The 22,162-nt window shown below is 38.0% G+C and overlaps 1 protein-coding gene across 3 annotated transcripts in view; it reads left to right on the top strand.

Moving 5' to 3' along the window:
• Positions 1-20,856, top strand: part of HROB (homologous recombination factor with OB-fold) — a 28,828-nt gene extending 7,972 nt beyond the window's left edge. For 2 of the 3 annotated variants that reach the window (XM_031966034.1, XM_023502444.2), the window contains 5 exons: positions 41-149; positions 14,342-14,427; positions 14,962-15,087; positions 16,747-16,894; positions 17,608-20,855. In XM_031966034.1, the coding sequence (XP_031821894.1) occupies positions 41-149; positions 14,342-14,427; positions 14,962-15,087; positions 16,747-16,894; positions 17,608-17,672 (534 nt within the window). In that variant the 3' untranslated portion in view covers positions 17,673-20,855. Of the gene's footprint in view, positions 1-40; positions 150-14,341; positions 14,428-14,961; positions 15,088-16,746; positions 16,895-17,607 lie in introns of all 3 variants that reach the window. The other variant, XM_031966032.1, reaches the window with a different exon arrangement.
• The last annotated feature ends 1,306 nt before the right edge of the window (positions 20,857-22,162 follow it).

Raw genomic sequence — 22,162 nt, 5'->3', positions numbered from 1 at the left:
CACCAACAACCTCTTATGATATTTTGGTCCCTTTAAATAGGCCGCTTTGAAGCAACTTCCCAGGAACAAAGTGCCCACTATGGCTGTGATGATCAAATCCCTGAGCCGAAATACAGTAGATGCCAGTGTGGTATTCAGAGATCCTACAGGTAAGGAGCAGGGCCTTGGGGCCTACCTGGTTTCTGGGAAGGATCTTCTTCGATCTCAGAATCCAGAGCAGTTGATGATCCTTAGTCCTTTAGAGATATACCAGAATATTAGAAGCTAGGAACTGGAAGAGATTGTAGAAATGAATGGTTTTATTAGCATATCTGACCAGTTTATCCTCTGCTTAGAATACTTGTCACATCAGAGAACTTACTGTATGACAAAGCAATCTTATTACATTGCTCAATATCTAATTTTTAAAATGTTATTCTTCCATGTTGAACCATGCTGCCTGTCTATCTATGGCCTCCACTCACTGATTCATATTATCTGCTATACAGAATATATTCTTTTTTCTAGAAGTCACATATATCTGAAGGTTGTTTTTATATTATTCCTTTTACCTCCAGCACCAAATGCACCTTTTCTCCAAGCAAAACATTCCATGGTACAATAGGAAGAGCCCTGACTCTGAAGACAGGCCTTGGGTTCATTGCCCACTCCTGTCTCTATCGTCCTCACCTTAGATCACTTACCTTCTTGCACTTCAGGATCCTCATGGATAAAATAGAAGAAGGGGTAGACAAAATGGACTTTAAGGCCCCTCCTGGTGCTAGATCAATGATTCTATTTAAATGGAGATGTGATCTTATCAATGTGGATACTTCTAAAGATACAAATCATAACCTCTCATGTGTTCTCATCCTGGGCAACTTTTGTCCGTGTCCTCCTGGAAAACCTCCTTAGGAGGTTTATACAATAAATCAAGATTGTTTGGGGGATCTTAATATTATATAGATATCAGTATCTTATCTGTCTGTTATCCTTGTTCATACTATTTAATTGAGTTGATTTTTTTGTGTGGTCTCAACATATCTATGATATCTTTTAATTTGCTTTTTTTTGGTCTGCATTTCAACTTGGGTGAGGTAATGCATCCTATTTATACCTACCATAAATCTTCTTTTGTGAGTTAGATGGATTGCAATTTATTACTTGGCGATGACAGTATTTTACAATTTACAACCACTTACCATCACCATAAAACTATTTATATTAAGACTATGTTTTTATTTTTAAAGATTGATTATTTTGGAAGAGATCTTAGGCTCATTTAAAACACTAATTTGGTCCTCTCACTACCTCCTATTCAGTGCTAGGCCCAGTTCATTGTTCATCTGCAGTATCTATCCAATGAATGTGTATTCATGGACCAGCTTTAACAGGCTATCCTTCCAACTGCAAAACACAAGCTAGACAAGAAGCATTCTTCATCCAATTGATTTTTCTTCTGTGGATGGTTATGCTGAACTCTTGGCATGATTTTTTTTTATTTTTATTTAAAAAAATACAGAAGGTTCTTCTGTATTCTGAAAATTGAAGCAGTCAGCATGAGACGTTGTTGGAAGAAAGCCTTTAAGAATAGTACTTTGTTGGGGCATCTAGGTGGCACAGTGATTAAAGCACCAGCCCTGAAGTCAGGAAGACCTGAGTTCAAATTTGGCCTCAGACACTTAACATGTCCAAGCTCTATGACCCTGGTCAAGTTACTTAATCCCAATTACCTCAGCCAAAAAAAAAAAAAAAAAAAAAGTAGTACTTTGTTAAGCCAAATAAAATTTCTTTTATTGTGGACAAACACTCAGTGCTGTGGTATTATATATTCTTTGCTCCTTTTAATCAATTTTGTGAATGTAAAGATAGAATCTGTTATAGAATACCGTTTGTAAAAGCTTGTCAGTTCCCTTCCCATGTTTTTATCAGGGATGTCCTTGTTACATGTATACATCCTTCTCACAGACATTTGTAGAGATGAAAAAGTAGGCATATGGGTATAAATGAATGTAAAACTGTTTACAAGTACTTTGCTAAGCACTGCAAATACAAATAAAAAATACCGAGACATTCCTTATCTTTAACGAACTTATATTCTAACAGCATAAGAAAACACATATAGGGCTAGGGAGAAGTGTTTAGTCAACAGTGAACCAGTTGACTGGTTAAACAACCAGTTGACATACTCTTTCCAGAAGTATTCCCTGGAGTATGGTCTCTGAGTAAGAGATGGATATAGTGAGGGTATGAATGCAGCAGTCTGGTAGAAAGCTGGCCTGCTAGAGAACAAGGTAATGATCTAGAGTCTGTGTGGGACATCTGGAGTGATCACTCATTGAAGGAGTTGGAGAACCAGGTTAGAGGTAGAAGGTGGATCAGTGGCAGTGGCTTGGCAGGATGAGCATAAATGATTATTGATATTTTCTCAATTATGTTTTCTTTATAGTAAAAAGAATTTATTATAAAAATCTTTTAAAATTTTTATTTAGTATTTTATTTTTCCCCAATTATATGTAAAAACAATTTTTAACAATTGTTTTTAAAAGTTTGAGTTCTACTCTACACCTATCAGATTGGCTGAGATGACAGGAAAAAAATGAAAAATATTGGAGATATTTGGAAAACTGGAACATTAATGCATTATTGATAAGATTGTGAACTAATCCAGCCATTCTGAAGAGCAATTTGGAACTATGTGCAAAAGGCTTCAAAACTCTTCACTACCACTATTGGGTCTGTATCTTTTTTTTTTTTTTTTTTTTTAATTTATTTATTTATTTTTTTAATTTAATAGCCTTTTATTTACAGGATATATACATGGGTAACTTTACAGCATTAACAATTGCCAAAGCTCTTGTTCCAATTTTTCACCTCTTACCCCCCCCCACCCCCTCCCCTAAATAGCAGGATGACCAGTAGATGTTAAATATATTAAAATATAACTTAGATACACAATAAGTATACACGACCAAAACATTATTTTGCTGTACAAAAAGAATCAGACTCTGAATTATTGTACAATTAGCTTGTGAAGGAAATCAAAAATGCAGGTGTGCATAAATATAGGGATTGGGAATTCAATGTAATGGTTTTTAGTCATCTCCCAGAGTTCTTTTTCTGGGCATAGCTGGTTCAGATTTAGTTGATCTCGTTGCTGAGGATGGCCTGATCCATCAGAACTGGTCATCATATAGTATTGTTGTTGAAGTATATAATGATCTCCTGGTCCTGCTCATTTCACTCAGCATCAGTTCATGTAAGTCTCTCCAGGCCTTTCTGAAATTATCCTGTTGGTCATTTCTTACAGAACAGTATTATTCCATAATTTTCATATACCACAATTTATTCAACCATTCTCCAACTGATGGACATCCATTCAGTTTCCAGTTTTTAGCCACTACAAAAAGGGCTGCCACAAACATTCGTGCACATACAGGTCCCTTTCCCTTCTTTATAATCTCTTTGGGATATAATCCCAGTAGTAACACTGCTGGATCAAAGGGTATGCACAGTTTGATAACTTTTTGAGCATAGTTCCAAACTACTCTCTAAAATGGTTGGATTCGTTCACAACTCCACCAACAATGCATCAATGTCCCAGTTCAACATTCATTTTTGTAAGACTTTTGTATTCCAAATTTTTCTCCTTCCCTCCTCTTTCCCCAAAATCTGATATATAGGTTCAATATGTACAATCTTTCTATACATATTTGTTAGTCTTTCAATTTCTATTTTACCCTGTGGTTCTAGAATATCAGGGCAGTTTTTCTTGCTAATTTTGGAAAGATGATGTCTAAGCTATTTTTTTTGATCATGACTTTCAGGTAGCCCAATAATTTTAAAAGTATCTCTCCTGGAACCTATTTTCCAGATCAGTTGTGTTTCTCCAGCAAGATATTTCATGTTTTCTTTATTTTTTCATTCTTTTGGCTTTGTTTTATTTCTTGACTTCTCATAAAGTTATTAGTTTTCATTTGCTTAATTCCAAATTTTAAGGAATTATTTTCTTTAAATGAGCTCTTGTACCTTCTTTCCATTTGGTTAATTACTTTTTAAGGAGTGTTTTTCTTCAATGAATTTTTTGCCTTTTTTATCATTTGGTTTTCTGCTTTTCAAAATATTATTGTCCTTGTTGGCTTTTTGGAGCTCTTATTATGTAGGCTATTCTGGTTTTTAAGGTGTTGTTTTCTTCAGGTAGATGGTGTGTGTGTGTGTGTGTGTGTGTGTGTGTGTGTTTCCCCTTTACCAATTTTGGCTTGTTTTTCATGATTTTCTTGCATCACTCTCATTTCTCTTCCCAGTTTTTCCTTTGCCTCTCTTACTTGATTTTCAGAATCCTTTCTGAGTTCTTCCATAGCCTGAGACCAATTCATATTTTTCTTGGAGGCTTTGGATATTGTAGCTTTGACTTTGTTATCTTCTTCTGAGTGTGTTTTTATCTTCCTTGTCACCATAGTATCTTTCTGTGGTTCAAAATTTTGTTATTTTTTTTTTTTTATTATTTTTAACTCTTTGTTAAAGTGGGGGGTCTGTTTCCAGAGTGCAGGGCTCACTGTCCCGAGCTTCAAGGATTTTGTACAACTGTTTTCAGAGATACTCTTGGGATCTGTAAGTTTTCAGTTTTTCCAAGGTGGAATAATCTAAGAGGAAGTGCATTTACTATTCTCCTGGCCTGCATTGTAGTCTGTGAGTGACTATAAGCACTCTTTTCTGCCCTGGAACTGTGACAAGAGCTGCAATCTCTGGTATGTTAGTGCTCCTCCTTGCCCTGGGACTGCCACCCAAATATGAGTATGGGAAAAGCAAGTCCTGCCCCCAGTGCCAGGAAAGGGACCCTTCCTTTTGATCTTCTGATCAATTGTTCAATCACCTTGTCTGTGGACTGGTGGGATCCACAGGGATCCCACTGGGAGCTCTGGAAGTGGGAGCTGCAACTGCTGAGTTAGTGGTTCCCTAGGCCTATTCCTGCTTTGTTAGGGCCTGGACTGTGTTGAATTGTGTTCCATTTTCAGCCAGGTATCCTGCTGACCTAAATTGTCCTTGGCTGGAAAATTTTTTCACCCCATCCTTTTGTGAGTTGTACTGCTTCAAGAATTAATTTCATATCATCATTTAAAGGTGTTTGGAAGGATTTGGGGGAGAATTCAGGCAATTTGCTGCCTTTTTTCTTTGCCTTCTTGGCTCCACCTCCATTATAAAAACCTTTACAAGGGGCAACTAGACGGATAGAGCACTAGCCCTGAAGTCATGAGGTCAAATGTGACCTCAGACACTCAACACTTCCTGGCTGTGTGACCCTGGGCAAATCACTTAATCCCAATTGCCTCAGCACAAAAAAAAAAAACCCTTTACAGATCCTTTTCATCTTTTCTTATTGTTCTCCTTCAGTTTCATCCTGCATTGCCCTTGGGACAACTTAATTCTCTCACCAAACTGATTTTAAATTGTTTTTTCTCTCTGCTGCTTCTTTCTGATATGATACTGTCATTAGCTTCATTATCTTTCTGCTTGGCAAATAAGTCCATGTCTTTGCTGATTTAGGTATTTTGGGTTTCCTTATTATGGTAAAGATTTACTTTTAAGAAGAGGCTATTGATATCTATGATTTTTATGTCACCATGTTGGAATGTCCATCTTCCTTCCCCTACCCAGGGAACTATCCTTATAACAAGGAATAAAAAGTTTAGCAAAACTAACCAAGCTATCAAGGAAATCTAATAGTGTATCTTCCCTGTCACTGGATGAATTTTCTCTTCCTTTCCTCAGGACCAAACTTGGTTAGTATTGATTACAGAGTATAATTACTTAGTTTCCTTGGTTTAGTATATAATTAATAAAAGAGGTCAGTGATTGATTCCTCATGAAACCCATTCAATGTTTATATGCCCTTGGAAGAATAGGTGTTCCTAAGGAGGGCAATCAACTTTGATTGGTTAGCAATAAATGAGAAGGATGAATATTATAATGAGAGGTAGGCTGATTCTAATCTAATTAGATGAGATGAGAATTACTTTTTTCTTGGTCAAAGAAACTTATCTATACTCATGACCCATGGAGGGTAAATCTAAATCAAGGCTTCTTAAATGTTTTCTGCTTGTGGCTCCTTTTGACTGAAAAAATCTTTACATGATCTCCAGGTATATAAGGTATATAAAATAGGTATGCAAGTCAAATATTTCCTGATAACATCATAATTTTATGACCCCCCCATTCACTTATACAATGCCATTCATGATCCACATTTTAAGAAGCTTCGATCTAAACAAAAGGGAGAATCCACATTTTCTCAGATCTGTCTTGAGTAAAGCACAATGGGCCAGAATCCATCAATTCTCTTAAATTCAAATTCCCTAACCTTTTGAACAGATATGAGTTTTCTCTGTCATTATCAATCCTGTACCTAAAAGGACTACTTGAAGTACCTACAGAATGAAGAAGTAGAAAAGTGGGAAAAACCTTGGTACTAATTCTATAATTGGTTATTAATACAAGAGAAATAATCATTTCTTGCAATAAATTTTGGAAATCAATCAAGAGGCATTGTGTATAAACTGTAGTATTTCAGATATTGTGTTAAACCCATGAAATACAGAGACAAAGTTAAAACAGTCCCTGCCCTTAAGGAATTTACATTATAATGGGGGAGATTATAGATACATATATAATTCATATAAAACAAATGTAAAGCAGTTTTGGGTATGAGTAAATTAGAACAGATTGTGTGAGAAGAGAGTATTTGAGTTTAGTCTAGAAAGGGAATCAAGGATTTGAAGAGAGGCATGGGTGAGAAACAAAGAAGCATGAGGGATAGGCAGACAGGAAGATGCATGTAGTGTGGAACAGGGAGGAGATTCAAAATAAAGGGAGAAGAGAAACGAAGCTTAAGACTTTTAAGTAGGAAGTGGTTATGTACTTAAGCAATTTACATGTCAAAACAGGAGTTTATGTTTGATTATAAAAATGAAAATACTGAATGCTTGCTCTGGACATGTTGCAATGGAAGTGTGCATGAGGCATCCAGTTGGAAAGAGACCATGGTATAGAACTGGTATTCATGAGAGAAACCAAGGCTGGCTATATATGAATCTTCTACTTAAAGGTGGTAGCTGATTGTCTGGTAGCTAATAAAATAACCAAATGAGATAAAGTAGAAAAGAGAAGAAGGCTCAAGGCAGAACCTTGGTGTAGTGTTCTGGTTGGTTTTCTGGAGGTCTTGAAGCAGCCTTTCTTTCAGCAGATTAAGAATAGCCAGGTGTTCAGCCCTTTTTGTAGTGGCTAGAAACTGGAAACTGAATGGATGTCCATCAGTTGGAGAATGGCTGAATAAATTGTGGTATATGAAAATTATGGAATATTACTGTTCTGTAAGAAATGACCAACAGGATGATTTCAGAAAGGCCTGGAGAGACTTACACGAACTGATGCTGAGTGAAATGAGCAGGACCAGGAGATCATTATATACTTCAACAACAATACTAGATGATGACCAGTTCTGATGGATCAGGCCATCCTCAGCAACGAGATCAACCAAATCATTTCTAATGGAGCAGTAATGAACTGAACTAGCTATGCCCAGAAAAATAACTCTGGGAGATGACTAAAAACCATTACATTAAATTCCCAATCCCTATATTTATGCACACATGCATTTTTGATTTCCTTCACAAGCTAATTGTACAATAATTCAGAGTCGGATTCTTTTTGTACAGCAAAATAATGTTTTGGTCATGTATACTTATTGTGTATCTAAGTTATATTTTAATATATTTAACATCTACTGGTCATCCTGCCATCTAGGGGGGGGTGGGGGGTAAGAGGTGAAAAATTGGAACAAGAGGTTTGGCAATTGTTAATGCTGTAAAGTTACCCATGTATATATCCTGTAAATAAAAGGCTATTAAATTAAAAAAAAAAAAAAAAAAAAAAAAAAAAAAGAATAGCCAGGTGTTAAAGTACAAATCCTTTATTATCTCCTTCAAAGTCTAGTTTCCTTGCCTGGGCCCAGACTAGCTTTCTTAAAGGCCTTCTGGAGTCTTGGTTTCAGTACAGAAGTGAAGGAGAAGAGAAGGAGGACAGGTCTGCCACCACGGTGGTGTGAGATGGAATGAATCTGTCTGGCTGAGTTTGTCCCAGCTTGTATGCTCTATTCTAATTACATTATCATGGGTGTGAATCTTGTAGAACAGATGTCAATCTTGTAGAACTATATTAAGTATTAAGTACATGTACTGAACTAGAGAACTATTGATCACCCTGCCAAACTAGATAATCATTATCCTATCAATTCCACTGAGTTAGCACCTTGTAAGAATCCTTGTTTCAAGTACAGAATTCTGGCCCATAACACCTAAGGATATACCCACAGTTGGGAAGCATAATAGGAATGTCAGCTTGACAAAGGACTATCTAGTCTTATAGTTAGAAGAAAACCTAGGAGAAGCAATGCCACAAAAATCCAAAGAGAAATTATCAAGGAGGAAATGAAGTGGTTAACAGTATCTAGTGCTTTAGGAAGAAGTGATTTAAGAAGATAAGAACTGAGAAGGTAACATTAAAGTTTGATGATTGAGAGATTATTAGTAATTTGTGAACGAAAGCAGTTTCTGTTTCATGAGGTCAGACTCAAGATAGGGGATTAAGAACAGTTGAAGAAAGGAAGTGAGGACAGCAGTTAGATAAAATTTTCCAAGAAGTTTGGCTGAAAAGGGGAGGAAATACATAGGATGACTGAAATATTTTTTAAGGGTTGAGGAAACTTACCCTTGTTTGTAGGCAATAGGGGAGGAACCATTACAGATTGAAAGTTAAAGAGAAAGAGATGATAAATGAGGGCAGTATGCTAGAAAAGATGGGCTCAAGGTATATTGTGAAAAAAACTTACTTTCCTTTCCCTTTTAGAAGATATTTTTTTTTAAAAAGAGAGGTCTTAGCAATTAGTTTTAATTTATTTTTGGTAAAATTAAGTCTAGTTGGGAAAAAAGATAAAGTTGTTATAATTGAGGTTGATTATTTTGTACCCAAGTGTAAGACTTTACATTAATCCTTTTTAAATTTCATCTTATTAGATTCAGCCCTAAATCTCTAACCTGAGGAGATCCTGTTGGATCCTGACTGTCATCTAGTATATTAGAAATTTCTCCCAGCTTTGGATTATTTCAGATTTGAGGAGCATACCATATCTACTTTTATCTTAAGTCATTGATAAAAATGTTAAAAGAGCACAGTTGTCAAACACAAATTCCTGGGATGCTCCATTGGAGACCTCTCACCACACCAACTTTGAACCATTAGCAACTAGTCTTTCAGTGAGACCATCAAATCTCTCTAATATATTAACATCTTATCTGTATTCTCCACAAAAGTAGTATGTGATACTATACCTCATCAAATGCTTTGTTAAAATTTAGACAAACCATGGCTGTAGCATTTCCCCTCATCTGCTAATTTTATGATCCTCAAAAAATGAAAAAGTTAGTCTGGCATTTTTACCTACCTTAAAATCTATGTTTCTTCCCCATCCCCATTACATTTATAAACAAATTTTAATATTTGCTACTGTTGTTTTTAAATCTAGAGTCCCAAATTCTATCCTTCTGACTCTTCCCTCCCCCTTCCGTGAGACATAAACATTCTGATATAGGTTATATTTGTGCAGTCATGTAAATCATAACCTGTTTTTAATGAAGCCAGACTAGGTCTTTGTAATCGCCATTTTTTTTTCTAGATTTTTGCTCACCATCTTTTTCATGCTCTGTGCTAGAATTTTCCTGAAATCAAAGTCAAGCTCACTTGTCCTATATTTTTCAGACTCTGTCCTTTTCTCTTCTGAAAAATGGAACATTTGCCATTCTCAAACCTTGTGGTACTGCTCCTGTTTTCTGTGATCTTTCACAAGACAACTTTGCCTTCTTTCCATTGTCACGTATCATCCCATCTGCTCTAAGCAACAATGCTATTCCTTCCAGGATTCTTCTTTTCTCCCCAATTTGACTTTTAAAAAGTCCTTTTTTGTTTCCAGCTTCTCTCTCTAACCTCAAATCGGGACATTCCAAGCATTATTTTTTTTATTTATTTATTTTTAGATTTTAATTTTAAATTTTTTTGTGTATTTTATTTTTCCTTAGTCACATGTTAAGTACATTTTAATATTAATTTTTCCAACTTCTCTCCCTTCCCTCTCTCCCTATCCCTCCCACCAAATTCCTCCCCCATTGAGAAGGCAAGCACTTCAGTATATGTTATACATTTTTAGTCACCAGGCATTATTTTTTTTTTAAATTTTTTATTAAAGCTTTTTATTTTCAAAACATATGCATGGATAGTTTTTCAACATTGACCCTTGCATAGCCTTGTGTTCCAAATTTTCCCCTCCTTCCCCCCATCCCCTCCCCTAGATGGCAAGTAATCCAATATATGTTAAACATGTTTACATTTATTGGAGTTAACATATAATTTTACATATTTATACAGTTTTCTTGCTGCACAAGAAAAATCAGATCAAAAAGGAAAAAAATAAGAAAGAAAACAAAATGCAAGTAAACGTTTGGCAACAAAAAGAGTGAAAATACTCCAATTGATGGGCATTCACTCTCAGTTTCCAGAGTTTCTAGGTTCCAGTTTCTCCAGATGAGGGAACTGGGCTTATATCCCAAAGAGATTTTAAAGAAGGGAAAGGAACCCTAATGTACAAAAATGTTTATGGCAGCCCTTTTGGTAATGGCTAGGTGATTCACACTTAATTCCCACAGCCCTCTCTCTAGATGCTTATAACTCTCTTCATTACAAGACCATTGGAATTGACCTGAATCACCTCATTGTTGAAAACAGCCACATCCATCAGAATTGATTATTGTATAATCTTCTTGCTGCCATGTATAATGATCTTCTGGTTCTGCTCATTTCGCTTAGCATCAATTCATGTAAGTCTCTCTAGTCCTCTCTGAAATCTTCCTGCTGGTCATTTCTTACAGAACAATAATATTCCATAACATTCATATTCCATAACTTATTTAGTAAATTCTCCAGTTAATGAGAATCCACTCAATTTCCAGAGGACTGCCACAAACATTTTTGCACATGTGGGTCCCTTTCCTTCTTTAAGATCTCTTTGGGATATAAGCCCAGTAGAAACATTGCTGGGTCAAAGGGTATGCACAATTTGATAACTTTTTGAGCACAGTTCCGAATTCCTCTCCAGAATGGTTGGATGCATTCACAACTCCATTATACATCAGTGTCCTAGTTTTTCTACATCCCCTCCAACATTCGTCATTATCTTTTCCAGTCATCTTAGCCAATCTGAGAGGTGTGGAGTGATATCTCAGAATTATCTTAATTTGCATTTCTCTGATCAATAGTGATTTAGAGTTCCTTTTCATATGATTAGAAATGGTTTCAGTTTCTTCATCTGAAAATTGTTGATATCCTTGACCATTTATCAGTTGGAGAATGGTTTAAATTCTTATAAATTTGAGTAAATTATTTATATATTTTAGAAATGAGGCCTTTACATAAAGAACGAGATTATAAATAAATTAGAGGAACATAGGATAGTTTATCTCTCAGACTTGAGGAGGAGGAGGAAGAAATTTGCGACCAAAGATGAACTAGAGACCATTACTGATCACAAAATAGAAAATTTTGATTACATCAAATTAAAAAGCTTTTGTACAAACAAAACTAATGCAAACAAGATTAGAAGGGAAGCAACAAACTGGGAAAACATCTTCACAGTTAAAGGTTCTGATAAAGGCTTCATTTCCAAAATATATAGAGAATTGACTCTAATTTATAAGAAATCAAGCCATTCTCCAATTGATAAATGGTCAAAGGATATGAACAGACAATTTTCAAATGATGAAATTGAAACTATTATCACTCATATGAAAGAGTGTTCCAAATCACTATTGATCAGAGAAATGCAAATTAAGACAATTCTGAGATACCACTACACACCTGTCAGATTGGCTAAGATGACAGGAAAAAATAATGATGAATGTTGGAAGGGATGCGGGAAAACTGGGACACTGATAAATTGTTGGTGGAGTTGTGAATGAATCCAACCATTCTGGAGAGCAATCTGGAATTATGTCCAAAAAGTTATCAAAATGTGTATACCCTTTGATCGAGCAGTGCTACTACTGGGCTTGTATCCCAAAGAGATACTAAAGAAGGGAAAGGGACCTGTATGTGCCAAAATGTTTGTGACAGCCCTGTTTGTAGTGACTAGAAACTGGAAAATGAATGGATGCCCATCAATTGAAGAATGGTTGGGTAAATTGTGGTATATGAATGTTATGGAATATTATTGTTTGGTAAGAAATGACCAGCAGGATGAATACAGAGAGGCCTGGAGAGACTTACATGAACTGATGCTAAGTGAAATGAGCAGAACCAAGAGATCATTATATACGTCAACAACGATACTGTATGAAGATGTATCCTGATGGAAGCGGATTTCTTTGACAAAGAGACCTAACTCAGTTTCAATTAATCAATGATGGACAGAAGCAGCTACACTCAAAGAAAGAACACTGGGAAATGAATGTAAACTGTTTGCATTTTTGTTTTTTCTTTCTGGGTTGAATCCAATTCTCCCTGTGCAACAAGAGAACTGTTCAGTTCTGCACACATATATTGTATCCAGGATATACTGCAACACATTTAACATATATAGGACTGCTTGCCATCTAGGGGAGGGGATGGAGGGAGAGAGGGGAAAAATCAGAACAGAAGTGAGTGCAAGGGATAACATTGTAAAAAATTACCCTGGCATGGGTTCTGTCAATAAAAAGTTATTATAATAAAAAAAGAAAGAAAGAAAGAAATGAGGCCTTTATCAGAACCTCTGACTGTAAAAATGTTTTCTCAGTTTGTCGCTTCCCCCCCCCCTTTTTTTTTTTTTTTTTTTTTTGGCTGAGGCAATTGGGGTTAAGTGACTTGCCCAGGGTCACACACAGCTAGGAAGTGTTAAGAGTCTGAGGGCAAATATGAACTCGGGTCCTCCCGACTTTAGGGCTGGTGCTGTATCCACTGCGCCACCTAGCTGCCCCTATTGCTTCCCTTTTTTAATAATAATGAGATCTTATCCCCAAAGCTGGGGTCTTTGAGTTTTTCAAATACTAGGATTGTTATAGTCATTGACTATTTTGTCCTGTGAACCTAACCTATTCCACTGATCAACTACTCTATTTCTTAGCCAGTACATATGGTTTTGATGACTGCTGCTTTATAATATAGTTTTAGGTCCACCAGGCATTCTTAAAGCACTGTGCTATGATTCTATATTCATCCTGTTACCTGGCCTTGCTTCTATATTCTGTACATTTTTAAAAAAATATTTAAGTTGGTTTGTAAATTCCCTGTACATTGATATATAACCTCTTCAGACAAATTCCATCCTTTCTCTTCAATGGGATTGTATCTCTTTCTGTTTTGAGAATTTAGTTCTTCAGCATCTTTCATCCCTCCTGTAGTGACTGCCCCTGAAGCATTTATCCATGGCATCCTCTCTGCTGTTTGGACCCTCATCCAAATAAGAATGTAGGAGAAGAGACAAGGACTTTTGCCCAAATAATGAGAAGGAAAAAGTGTAGTTGGCTTGGAGGGGTTTGGGATTAGTGAAGTAGATTGGAAATTGAATTGGGAGAGGGAAAATTGGGGGGAAATTAAAGAAAATTTGAAATCATACAATCTCTAGGCTCAATTACTACTCTGAATTCTATTTCTGGGATGTGAGGGAAGCAGGATTAAAGACAAGGAGAAACAAAAAAGATAAGAAAATAAGACCATGAATAAGTAAACTGGAGAAGAAGGTGATAATATAAGAAAAAAAGAAAAGGTAAATTAGATGATTAAACAAATTAATAAAGTAGAGTGGGAGAACAAATTAGGGAAGCACATGGGAAATTTGATATAAGGTTGGAGAGAGGAGTTTTTGTTGAATAGTCTGAGATTGCATTTCTCATGTTCCAGTTTGCTCATCATAGGGGACATGAGTCCAGAGCTATTCACATAGTGAGTTAGTATGGGTCCCTGAGAAAGGGTCATATATGCCTGTTTTACCACAAGAATTCCTACTATAAATATCCCATTAAGTCAAATGATCATTTATGTTAAGATTGTTTTGGTTAACAACATCTAGATAAACTCTAGTTTCTCCATCTCTCTTAAAATTTGACACCTAAAACAATATATTACTCTGTGTGGTGCTATTCCATTCATTGTCACATTGTCCTAGGAGGGTAGCAAAAAGTGGAGGAAGAGGTACCAGACTACGCCTACGGCTATAGCTATAGCTACGTCTGGGTCTAGGTCTGAGTCTGGGTGACTTATTTTGTCTGCCTCTGGTCTGTTGCAGGAGAGATGCAAGGTACAGTGCACCGGCTGCTGTTGGAGGAGAGACAGAATGAACTGAAGACTGGATCTGTCCTACTGCTGAAGCAGGTAAAGGAAGCAGAGCAATAAGGACCATTTATTTTAAACTAAGCTGGCTTGGGGAAATCTTCCCAAATCACAAGAGTTCATTGATGTAGTGCTTTAAAACTTGAAAAGTGCTTCACGTATGGTATTCTGTCCCAAGGCTATGACTCCCACATAACCACATGGCTTAGCTGGCTGCATTTTCTTGAACCCACGCAAGCCTATGACAGTTCTGTGGCCACACTTTCAGCACTTGTCCTGCAGCTTTGGGCCACTTACTGAAATAGGATGTCATAAGAGTTAATAGAGTGCTTTACATCCATCTATTATTTCATATGATGGCCTATTTCTACTGGGCTAGCTCCTGCTCCTTTAGCATTGGTTCTTTCTCTTTAGAACTAGGGTGAGGCAGGGATAGGGGTCTTGGGTCAAATTATAGAGATTTCTGTTTGACTTTGGTGCAGGCCGTCAGGATCTTACATCCAGCTTAGTACTACTCAGGAGATTTACCCTTGAGTACCTATTGGACTGTGACCTTCTCCTTCCCATGTTTCCCAGATCGGAGTATTCTCCCCCTCACTCCGCAATCACTACCTCAATGTAACACCCAACAACCTGGTCCAGATTTACAGCCCAGATTCAGGAGATGGGAGAATCCCCAGGAGCTCTCAACCCCTTTCCAAGGTAAGAGGACCTTCAAAGCTGGGAAGTTGGGAGAAAACAAAGGGAAACTACTTTTTTCCCTTTCTTTCTTTCTACTTCCTTCCATTTTGTCTCCTAACCTGTTTTCTTAGTATCTCTGCTCCCCAGAGGGGCTATCTTATTGAAGATTTCAGAGTTTGAAGTAATGAAAATCACTGTAAACTTAATCAAGAATTGAGGATCCCAGTGTGGAAAAAGTTGTTGTGAGCCACAGAACTTTCACAACCAGGCAATAGGCCAGCTAGTCTAATGTGTTATAACTCCTCTTTTTTTGCCATTGCAGTCTTAGAATGGGGAAAGGTATGGGACTCAGGGGACTTTGAGGTTGAAAATGGAGACACTTTAGATCCAAGACATTGTGCTACTGGGGCTGAGCTGAGAGCATGGTGCCTTGGATTCTCTGGGGCATTAAGCATGATCCTCTTTCCCTAGTCCCTTCATACTATCTTAAAAAATGTATTCGCTAAAAAGGCAAGTAAACCTATCTGATGATGGAATTTCCATGGCTACTTATTAATCCTAAACCAGTTTCTCTTGAAGTGTGCATCAGTGTGTGGTCACATTCAGATAACTTTTAATATCCACCCCAGAGTTGGTAGTTTTTGATAGTCAAAATTCATAGACATTTCAACATGAAGCAAATAGCTTTTTTTTTTTTTTTTTAAGTGTCTAAACTTTATTTTATTTTTTTTATTATAATAACTTTTTTTATTGGCAGAACCTGTGCCAGGGTAATTTTTTTTTTTTACAACATTATCCCTTGCACTCACTTCTGTTCCGATTTTTTCCTCCCTCCCTCCACCCCCTCCCCTAGATGGCAAGCAGTCCTATATATGTTGAATATGTTGTAGTATATCCTAGATACAATGTATGTGTGCAGAACCAAACAGTTTTCTTGTTGCACAGGGAGAATTGGATTCAGAAGGTTAAAAATAACCCGGGAAGAAAAACAAAAATGCAAACAATTTACATTCATTTCCCAGTGTTTTTTCTTTGGTTGTAGCTGCTTCTATCCATCATTGAGCAATTGAAACTGAATTACGTCTCTTTGTCAAAGAAATCCACTTCCATCAGATTACATCTTTATATAGTATCATTGTTGACGTATATAATGATCTCTTGGTTCTGCTCATTTCATTTAGCATCAGTTCATGTAAGTCTCTCCAGGCCTCTCTGTATTCATCCTACTGGTCATTTCTTACAGAACAATAATATTCCATAACATTCATATACCACAATTTACCCAACCATTCTCCAATTGATGGGCATTCATTCATTTTCCAGTTTCTAGCCACTACAAAAAGGGCTGTCACAAACATTTTGGCACATACAGGTCCCTTTCCCTTCTTTAGTATCTCCTTGGTATAAGCCCAGTAGTAGCACTGCTGGGTCAAAGGGTATGCACAGTTTGATAACTTTTTGGTAATAATTCCAGAAAAGCAAATAGCTTTTTGGATTATTGGATGTTTGGAGTAGTAATTCCTGCAATAGCTTGTTTCTATTAGCAATATAATCAAAACCTAATTGTATTTGCTTGAGCTTACAGCTTTGGGGTTTGGGCAACTGTACCCCCCGATTACCCTTTCCCCACCCTGATGAAGACTGAAAGATACTTTATTCAGTTTTTTGGGACATTTTCAGCTTTCTAGCCCTCTCCAGTCAGACTCTCTGTCTCAGCCTCCTGGTCCTGAGAGCTCCTTTCATGCTCTTCATTGTGATGAGAAGCCCAGAGAGAAGCTTAGGACAAGCAGCATGGAGCCAGCCTCGAGAGAAGAGCTTCCTGAAGCAGGTAAGAAAGTCAGCCTCTGTCTGGAAGCAGAGCCACTTAGACTGCTGCTCTTTTGTAAAGAATGACCCAGCTAGGTTCTTGACTATTGCTGGTTTTGTCCTTTTGGTTGAGCCTGACTGTGAAGAGGATAGCACCCCATAATTGGGGGGGCAGGGAGGAGAGGGTCATTGTAAGTAATTATTAGTGTGCTTAAGGCAATGATCTTTTTCTGGTGAAGGGAACTCTTTGTGACCTTGGACATGTTATTTAGCCTTTCATATCTTCACTTTCCCCAGTTGTAAAATGGGGGTGGTGGTAATATCATCTGCCCCTGCTGTTATTAGAAGAGTGCTTTATAAAAGCTTTGTAAAAAGACCGTAAGAATGTGTTTGGTCTGTATGTGGGGGTGGGAGTGCTTTAAAGTTGGCAGTACTCAGCATACATTATTTTCTTGAAGCCCACAGAAAAAGGAAACCTCCATAGAGGGATAGAATTGTTCCAGGACTGGGGGTATGGGGAGAGAGGTACTTCCATAAGAAGCTGGGTACATCTAAAGTTCAGTAACTGCCATGTCTTGGGGTGCCACCTTCTAGTACCTTAAAAGGACAATTATGTACATTTCCCCACTGGTTATCAGAGAATGAGGCCAAGTAATCAAAGACTTGAGCCCTTACTATCTGTTTACATCTGGAACTGAGCTAACTCCTCTCACCCTTGCTTTTTGTGCTGTGCAGATGATCTGGATGGACTCCTAGGGGAGTTGCCTGAGGACTTCTTCTCTGAGGACAGTGGCTGGTGAGGCAGGACCACAAGGACCTAGCATTGCCTTGTTTACTGCAAGTCAGGCATGGACTCATTTCACTTGTGAGACAGTGGGTGGAGGCAGGGCTGTAGCAGATAACCGTGTGAGCATATCAGCTGCCCCTTCCCTGCCTGTTTGTGAGAGCCTTCTCATCTTTTAAGTCAGAGCATCTTTGTTAACAGATTCTGTCTGTGGAGATAGTAAGGGTCCCAGAAAAGCATCAGTTTTGATCATAGACAAGTTTCCTGGTTCTCACAGTTTTGATTTTCACTCTTTGGACAATTGAAGACCAGGAGTAAACAGGGACATAATTCCCCAAATCTGAGCTTAGACCTGCTGTTTGCCTCCATTACCTCCTCACCTGGAGTTAAATTATCAGTTCATTTTTCCCTCAGAACTTTGTCTTCAGCTATTCTCATCCTGCCCCTAAGAGACTACTTCACTTAGGCCTGAATTATTTATTTATCCCTAAAACAAGGTTTTTACTGAAGTTACACAGTTTAACTTCTGCAAGAGGCTTCCAGGTTTAGGATCAAAGAATTAGGGCATTGTGCCATATTTTAAAATAAAGTGTGGTACTCACTCTCCTTGGACTTTGGGCTATATGCTCTTCTGCTAATTCTCTTATGACTTTAGCCTTTTTGGCTTTTGTATGTCCTTGTATATCCTATCCATCTTGATCCTGGATGCCATAATGTTTTGAGGGAGGACTGAGCACTCTGACTTGACAGAGTCATTCATAGAAGGGTGACACCATAAAATTAGCTTAGTTTCCTTCTGTAATAATTTCAGTGATTTATTCTCAAAACAAGGACTGATCAAGGAGAGGATGGGGCATAGCTTTTTATATTTGTTCCACCCTAAAATGCCAATGGGAAAAAGAAGATTGGCTTAATATCTTTGCTTATTGCCAGAAAAGGAGAGAAACCAAAAGGTTATGGCCTTCTGGGGTTAGGTTTAAATTGCCAACTTGCTTTCAAGGACCACTTGGTCCAAGGCTGGGGTTTCTCTCTAAAATATAACCTTCCATTTTCTAAAATGTATATCCATTATGAGGCTAAAGAGAGAAATGGAGAGGCTGTAGGGGATGGAGGAGGCAATCAGTCAATCAGTCAATCAGCATTTCTTAAGTTCCAAGTCTTAAGACACTAAGCCATAAAGAATGAAACAACTCTTATCACAGGGATCTTACATACTTAAGATGGGATACCACAAAGTGTACATATGTATATGTGTGTGTATGTCTATGTAGAATAAATATAAAGTTAATAAATAAAAGAAAATGTAAGATTGTTTGGGAGGGAGGACACTGGCAGTTGGAGATATTAAGAAAGGCTTCTTATAAAAGTTGGTCCTTGATGGTGTTCAAGGAAGTGGGACATTTTAGGAGTCAGAGTTAAAGAAGATAGATATTTCAGGCCTGAAGAGCAGTCAATGCAAAGACAGTAGGGCATCCTGAGGGACTGACCCTTGTGCCATAGTTGGCACTATGGACTGGCCCTGCTGTATCTTTATTACTGAATATTTTACCACATATGCATCAGATGCGTATATACCTAACTACTTTTTTCTCTACCAAATCTGTCTGGGATGTCCTTACTCCTGCCCCAATCCCAGCTCTGTCAGACTCCCACCTAAGCTTTCAGGGCCCAGATTAGTCTTGTCTCCATGAAACTCCCTCAGGCTCTTCCAGCTCACAGGCCTTTCTCTTTTGAACTCTAAAGGACAAAGATGAAAAAATAGCTATAGAATTGAAAACTGGAAAGGACTTTATAAATAGTCTTATTGTAAAAGGAAGAAACTGAAGCTGATGGAGTTGAAGGAACTTGTCTGAGTCATAGTAATAAACAGATTCAGGATTCAAATCCATAACACTTTTTCTCAGGCACTTAAGCACATTCTACTTGTCACTGTGGTTACTAATGTTATGTATTCAGGCCTTTCAATTCTAGTGTCAATTTGTGGAAAATAGTGACTGTGACATTTGTATCTCACATGGCTCCTTGCACAGATTCTATGCTCAATAAATGTTGAATGAAGCAGCCCCTGTATGTTCATAGAAATATGGGAGATATTAAAAATTCCTACTCCATGAGAGCTGGACAAAGATACTCAGTGAGTGTTGTGCTGAGGGTATCCTTCATGTTAGTGCTCTATGCTAATCAAGGAAGTGGAAGGTGTCAAGTTCAGGAAAGCCAGAGAGGAAAGAAGTATATACTACCTACCTTGGCTCCTTGATCCCACCCCACTTTGCTGATCTCCAAACATGGGAATTCCACTGTGGGTTACTAGCTGCTGCAATTAGGCAGTTGGCAGCTTAATTATACAATAAGGAGTTCCAGTAGGGTTAATCATATCTGGGTCTACATAAGTGACATTCTCTGATGCTCTCCAAGTACTTTCTGGTCATGATCTTATTCCTGCCCAAAGCATATCAGAGGAGCGGGAAGAAGAGGGGGAAAGGATTCCTTACCTATCTACTTCCTTAACTATCTTCCCCCTACTTTTGTGGAACAGGTAAAACCAAAGCAGGGGAGATCACTTGGGCTGGTTTAAGAAAATAGTAAGAGATAGAGCCAAAACAACTTCTAGTGTTCAGGTGTTTAAACCAAAGTAGGGCTCAAATCCCCTTATTAAGCAGGGAAGGGGACATGGTGTTAGGCGTGGGAAGGATGGACAGCTGTAATATCAAACACAGCTTTAACCAGGAAAGCCCTGAAGGCAGAGAGTTCTGGATAGCTTTGAAACAAATAGAAGCTTTTAATCCCCTGTAAAAGAGCACAGCATAGTGTGTTAGAAGGGAGGAGGCACTCAAATAACTGGGCATCCAACAAGTTCAAGTGCCCTTGGGTTATATCAGGCTTCTGCTATATCTTGGGATAACTGTGAATGATGCCTCCCTCACCTTAGGAGAACTGACAGAAGCTGGATTGCTAGTCCCTCTACTGACACAGATGCTGTTTCTTGGCATCATTCCCCCCTCTAGAGGTGTCTTAAGTAAAGTTGCCATCCCCATGGGGAGAGATGAATTTGCTATATCACTTTCTTGAATCTTGGTGTTGGAAAGATAGAAAGTTCAAATTAAGCGAGAACCCACTATGAACTCTTCCCCCAATAAGTGGTCAACCAGTGTCTGCTCTACTTTATTTATTTTTTTATTATAATAACTTTTTATTGGCAGAACCCATGCCAGGGTAATTTTTTACAACATTATCCCTTGTACTCACTTCTGTTCCGATTTTTCCCCTCTCTCCCTCCACTCTCTCCCCTAGATGGTAAGCAGTCCTATACATGTTAAATAGGTTACAGTATATTCTAGATACAATATATGTATGCAGAACCAAACAGTTCTCTTGTTGCACAGGGAGAATTGGATCCAGAAGGTAGAAATAACCCAGGAAGAAAAATATAAATGCAAACAGTTTACATTCATTTCCCAGTGTTCTTTCTTTGGGTGTAGCTGCTTCTGTCCATCCTTGATCAATTGAAACTGAGTTAGATCTTCTCTTTCTTGAAGAAATCCACTTCCATCGGAATACATCCTCATACAGTATCATTGTTGAAGTATATAATGATCTCCTGGTTCTGCTCATTTCACTTAGCATCAGTTCATGTAAGTCTCTCCAAGCCCCTCTGTATTCATCCTGCTGGTCATTTCTTACAGAACAATAATATTCCATAACATTCATATACCACAATTTATTCAGCCATTGTCCAATTGATGGGCATCCATTCATTTTCCAGTTTCTAGCCACTACTAACAGGGCTGCCACAAATATTTTGGCACATACAGGTCCCTTTCCCTTCTTTAGTATCTCTTTGGGGTCTGCTCTACTTTAAACAGTTTTCTACCTTCCTATAACTTTCCAGGCACATGGGAGCTCCCAAAGGAGGAAATCAAACTCGCCAATTTGTGGGGGCTAGGAGTTTGACTGAGGGAAAAGAATGGACTGTTCTTTGGACCTTTTCAGACTATTATTTGTCCCCTGGCTTATTGCCTAGGCTAGAAGGAGAATGGAAGGGAAGGAGATGAGGGTGGGCAGTGGCTAACTGCTGGCCCTCCCCTTTTAAGTCCCTGTAATGAAGGAAATTTCCCATGTTTTATACTCTTGTCCTGTGAGGAGGCTGGAGGCATGTCTCCTTTGCTAACCTTGGTGACTGATTCCATCTCCTTTTTGTTCTCATGTTGTCATCAAATAATTGATGGAGCCTCTTCTGACTAGAAAGATCAGACCACTTGGTTTCTTTTTCCTCCACCCAAATTTGGTTTTCTCAGTGTGGACCTTGCCACTGGGATCCAGAGGGTAGCCTCAGCTGGGACCTTCTGTACGTGGAAGTAGCATGGAAGTAAACATGTTAATAAGACAGCATGGCCTCTGGAGGGGGCTCAGGCCCAAGTTTATTTCTACTGGGACCATGACACTGCATAAAACCTGTTGATCAGATTGCTAGGGAAGCCTATTTATAGCCACAGCTGCTCCTGAACA

This window comes from Sarcophilus harrisii, chromosome 4, assembly GCF_902635505.1.
Source record: "Sarcophilus harrisii chromosome 4, mSarHar1.11, whole genome shotgun sequence".
In the NCBI taxonomy this organism is placed as follows: Eukaryota; Metazoa; Chordata; class Mammalia; order Dasyuromorphia; family Dasyuridae; genus Sarcophilus; species Sarcophilus harrisii.
This window is presented reverse-complemented; position numbering and strand designations above follow the sequence as displayed.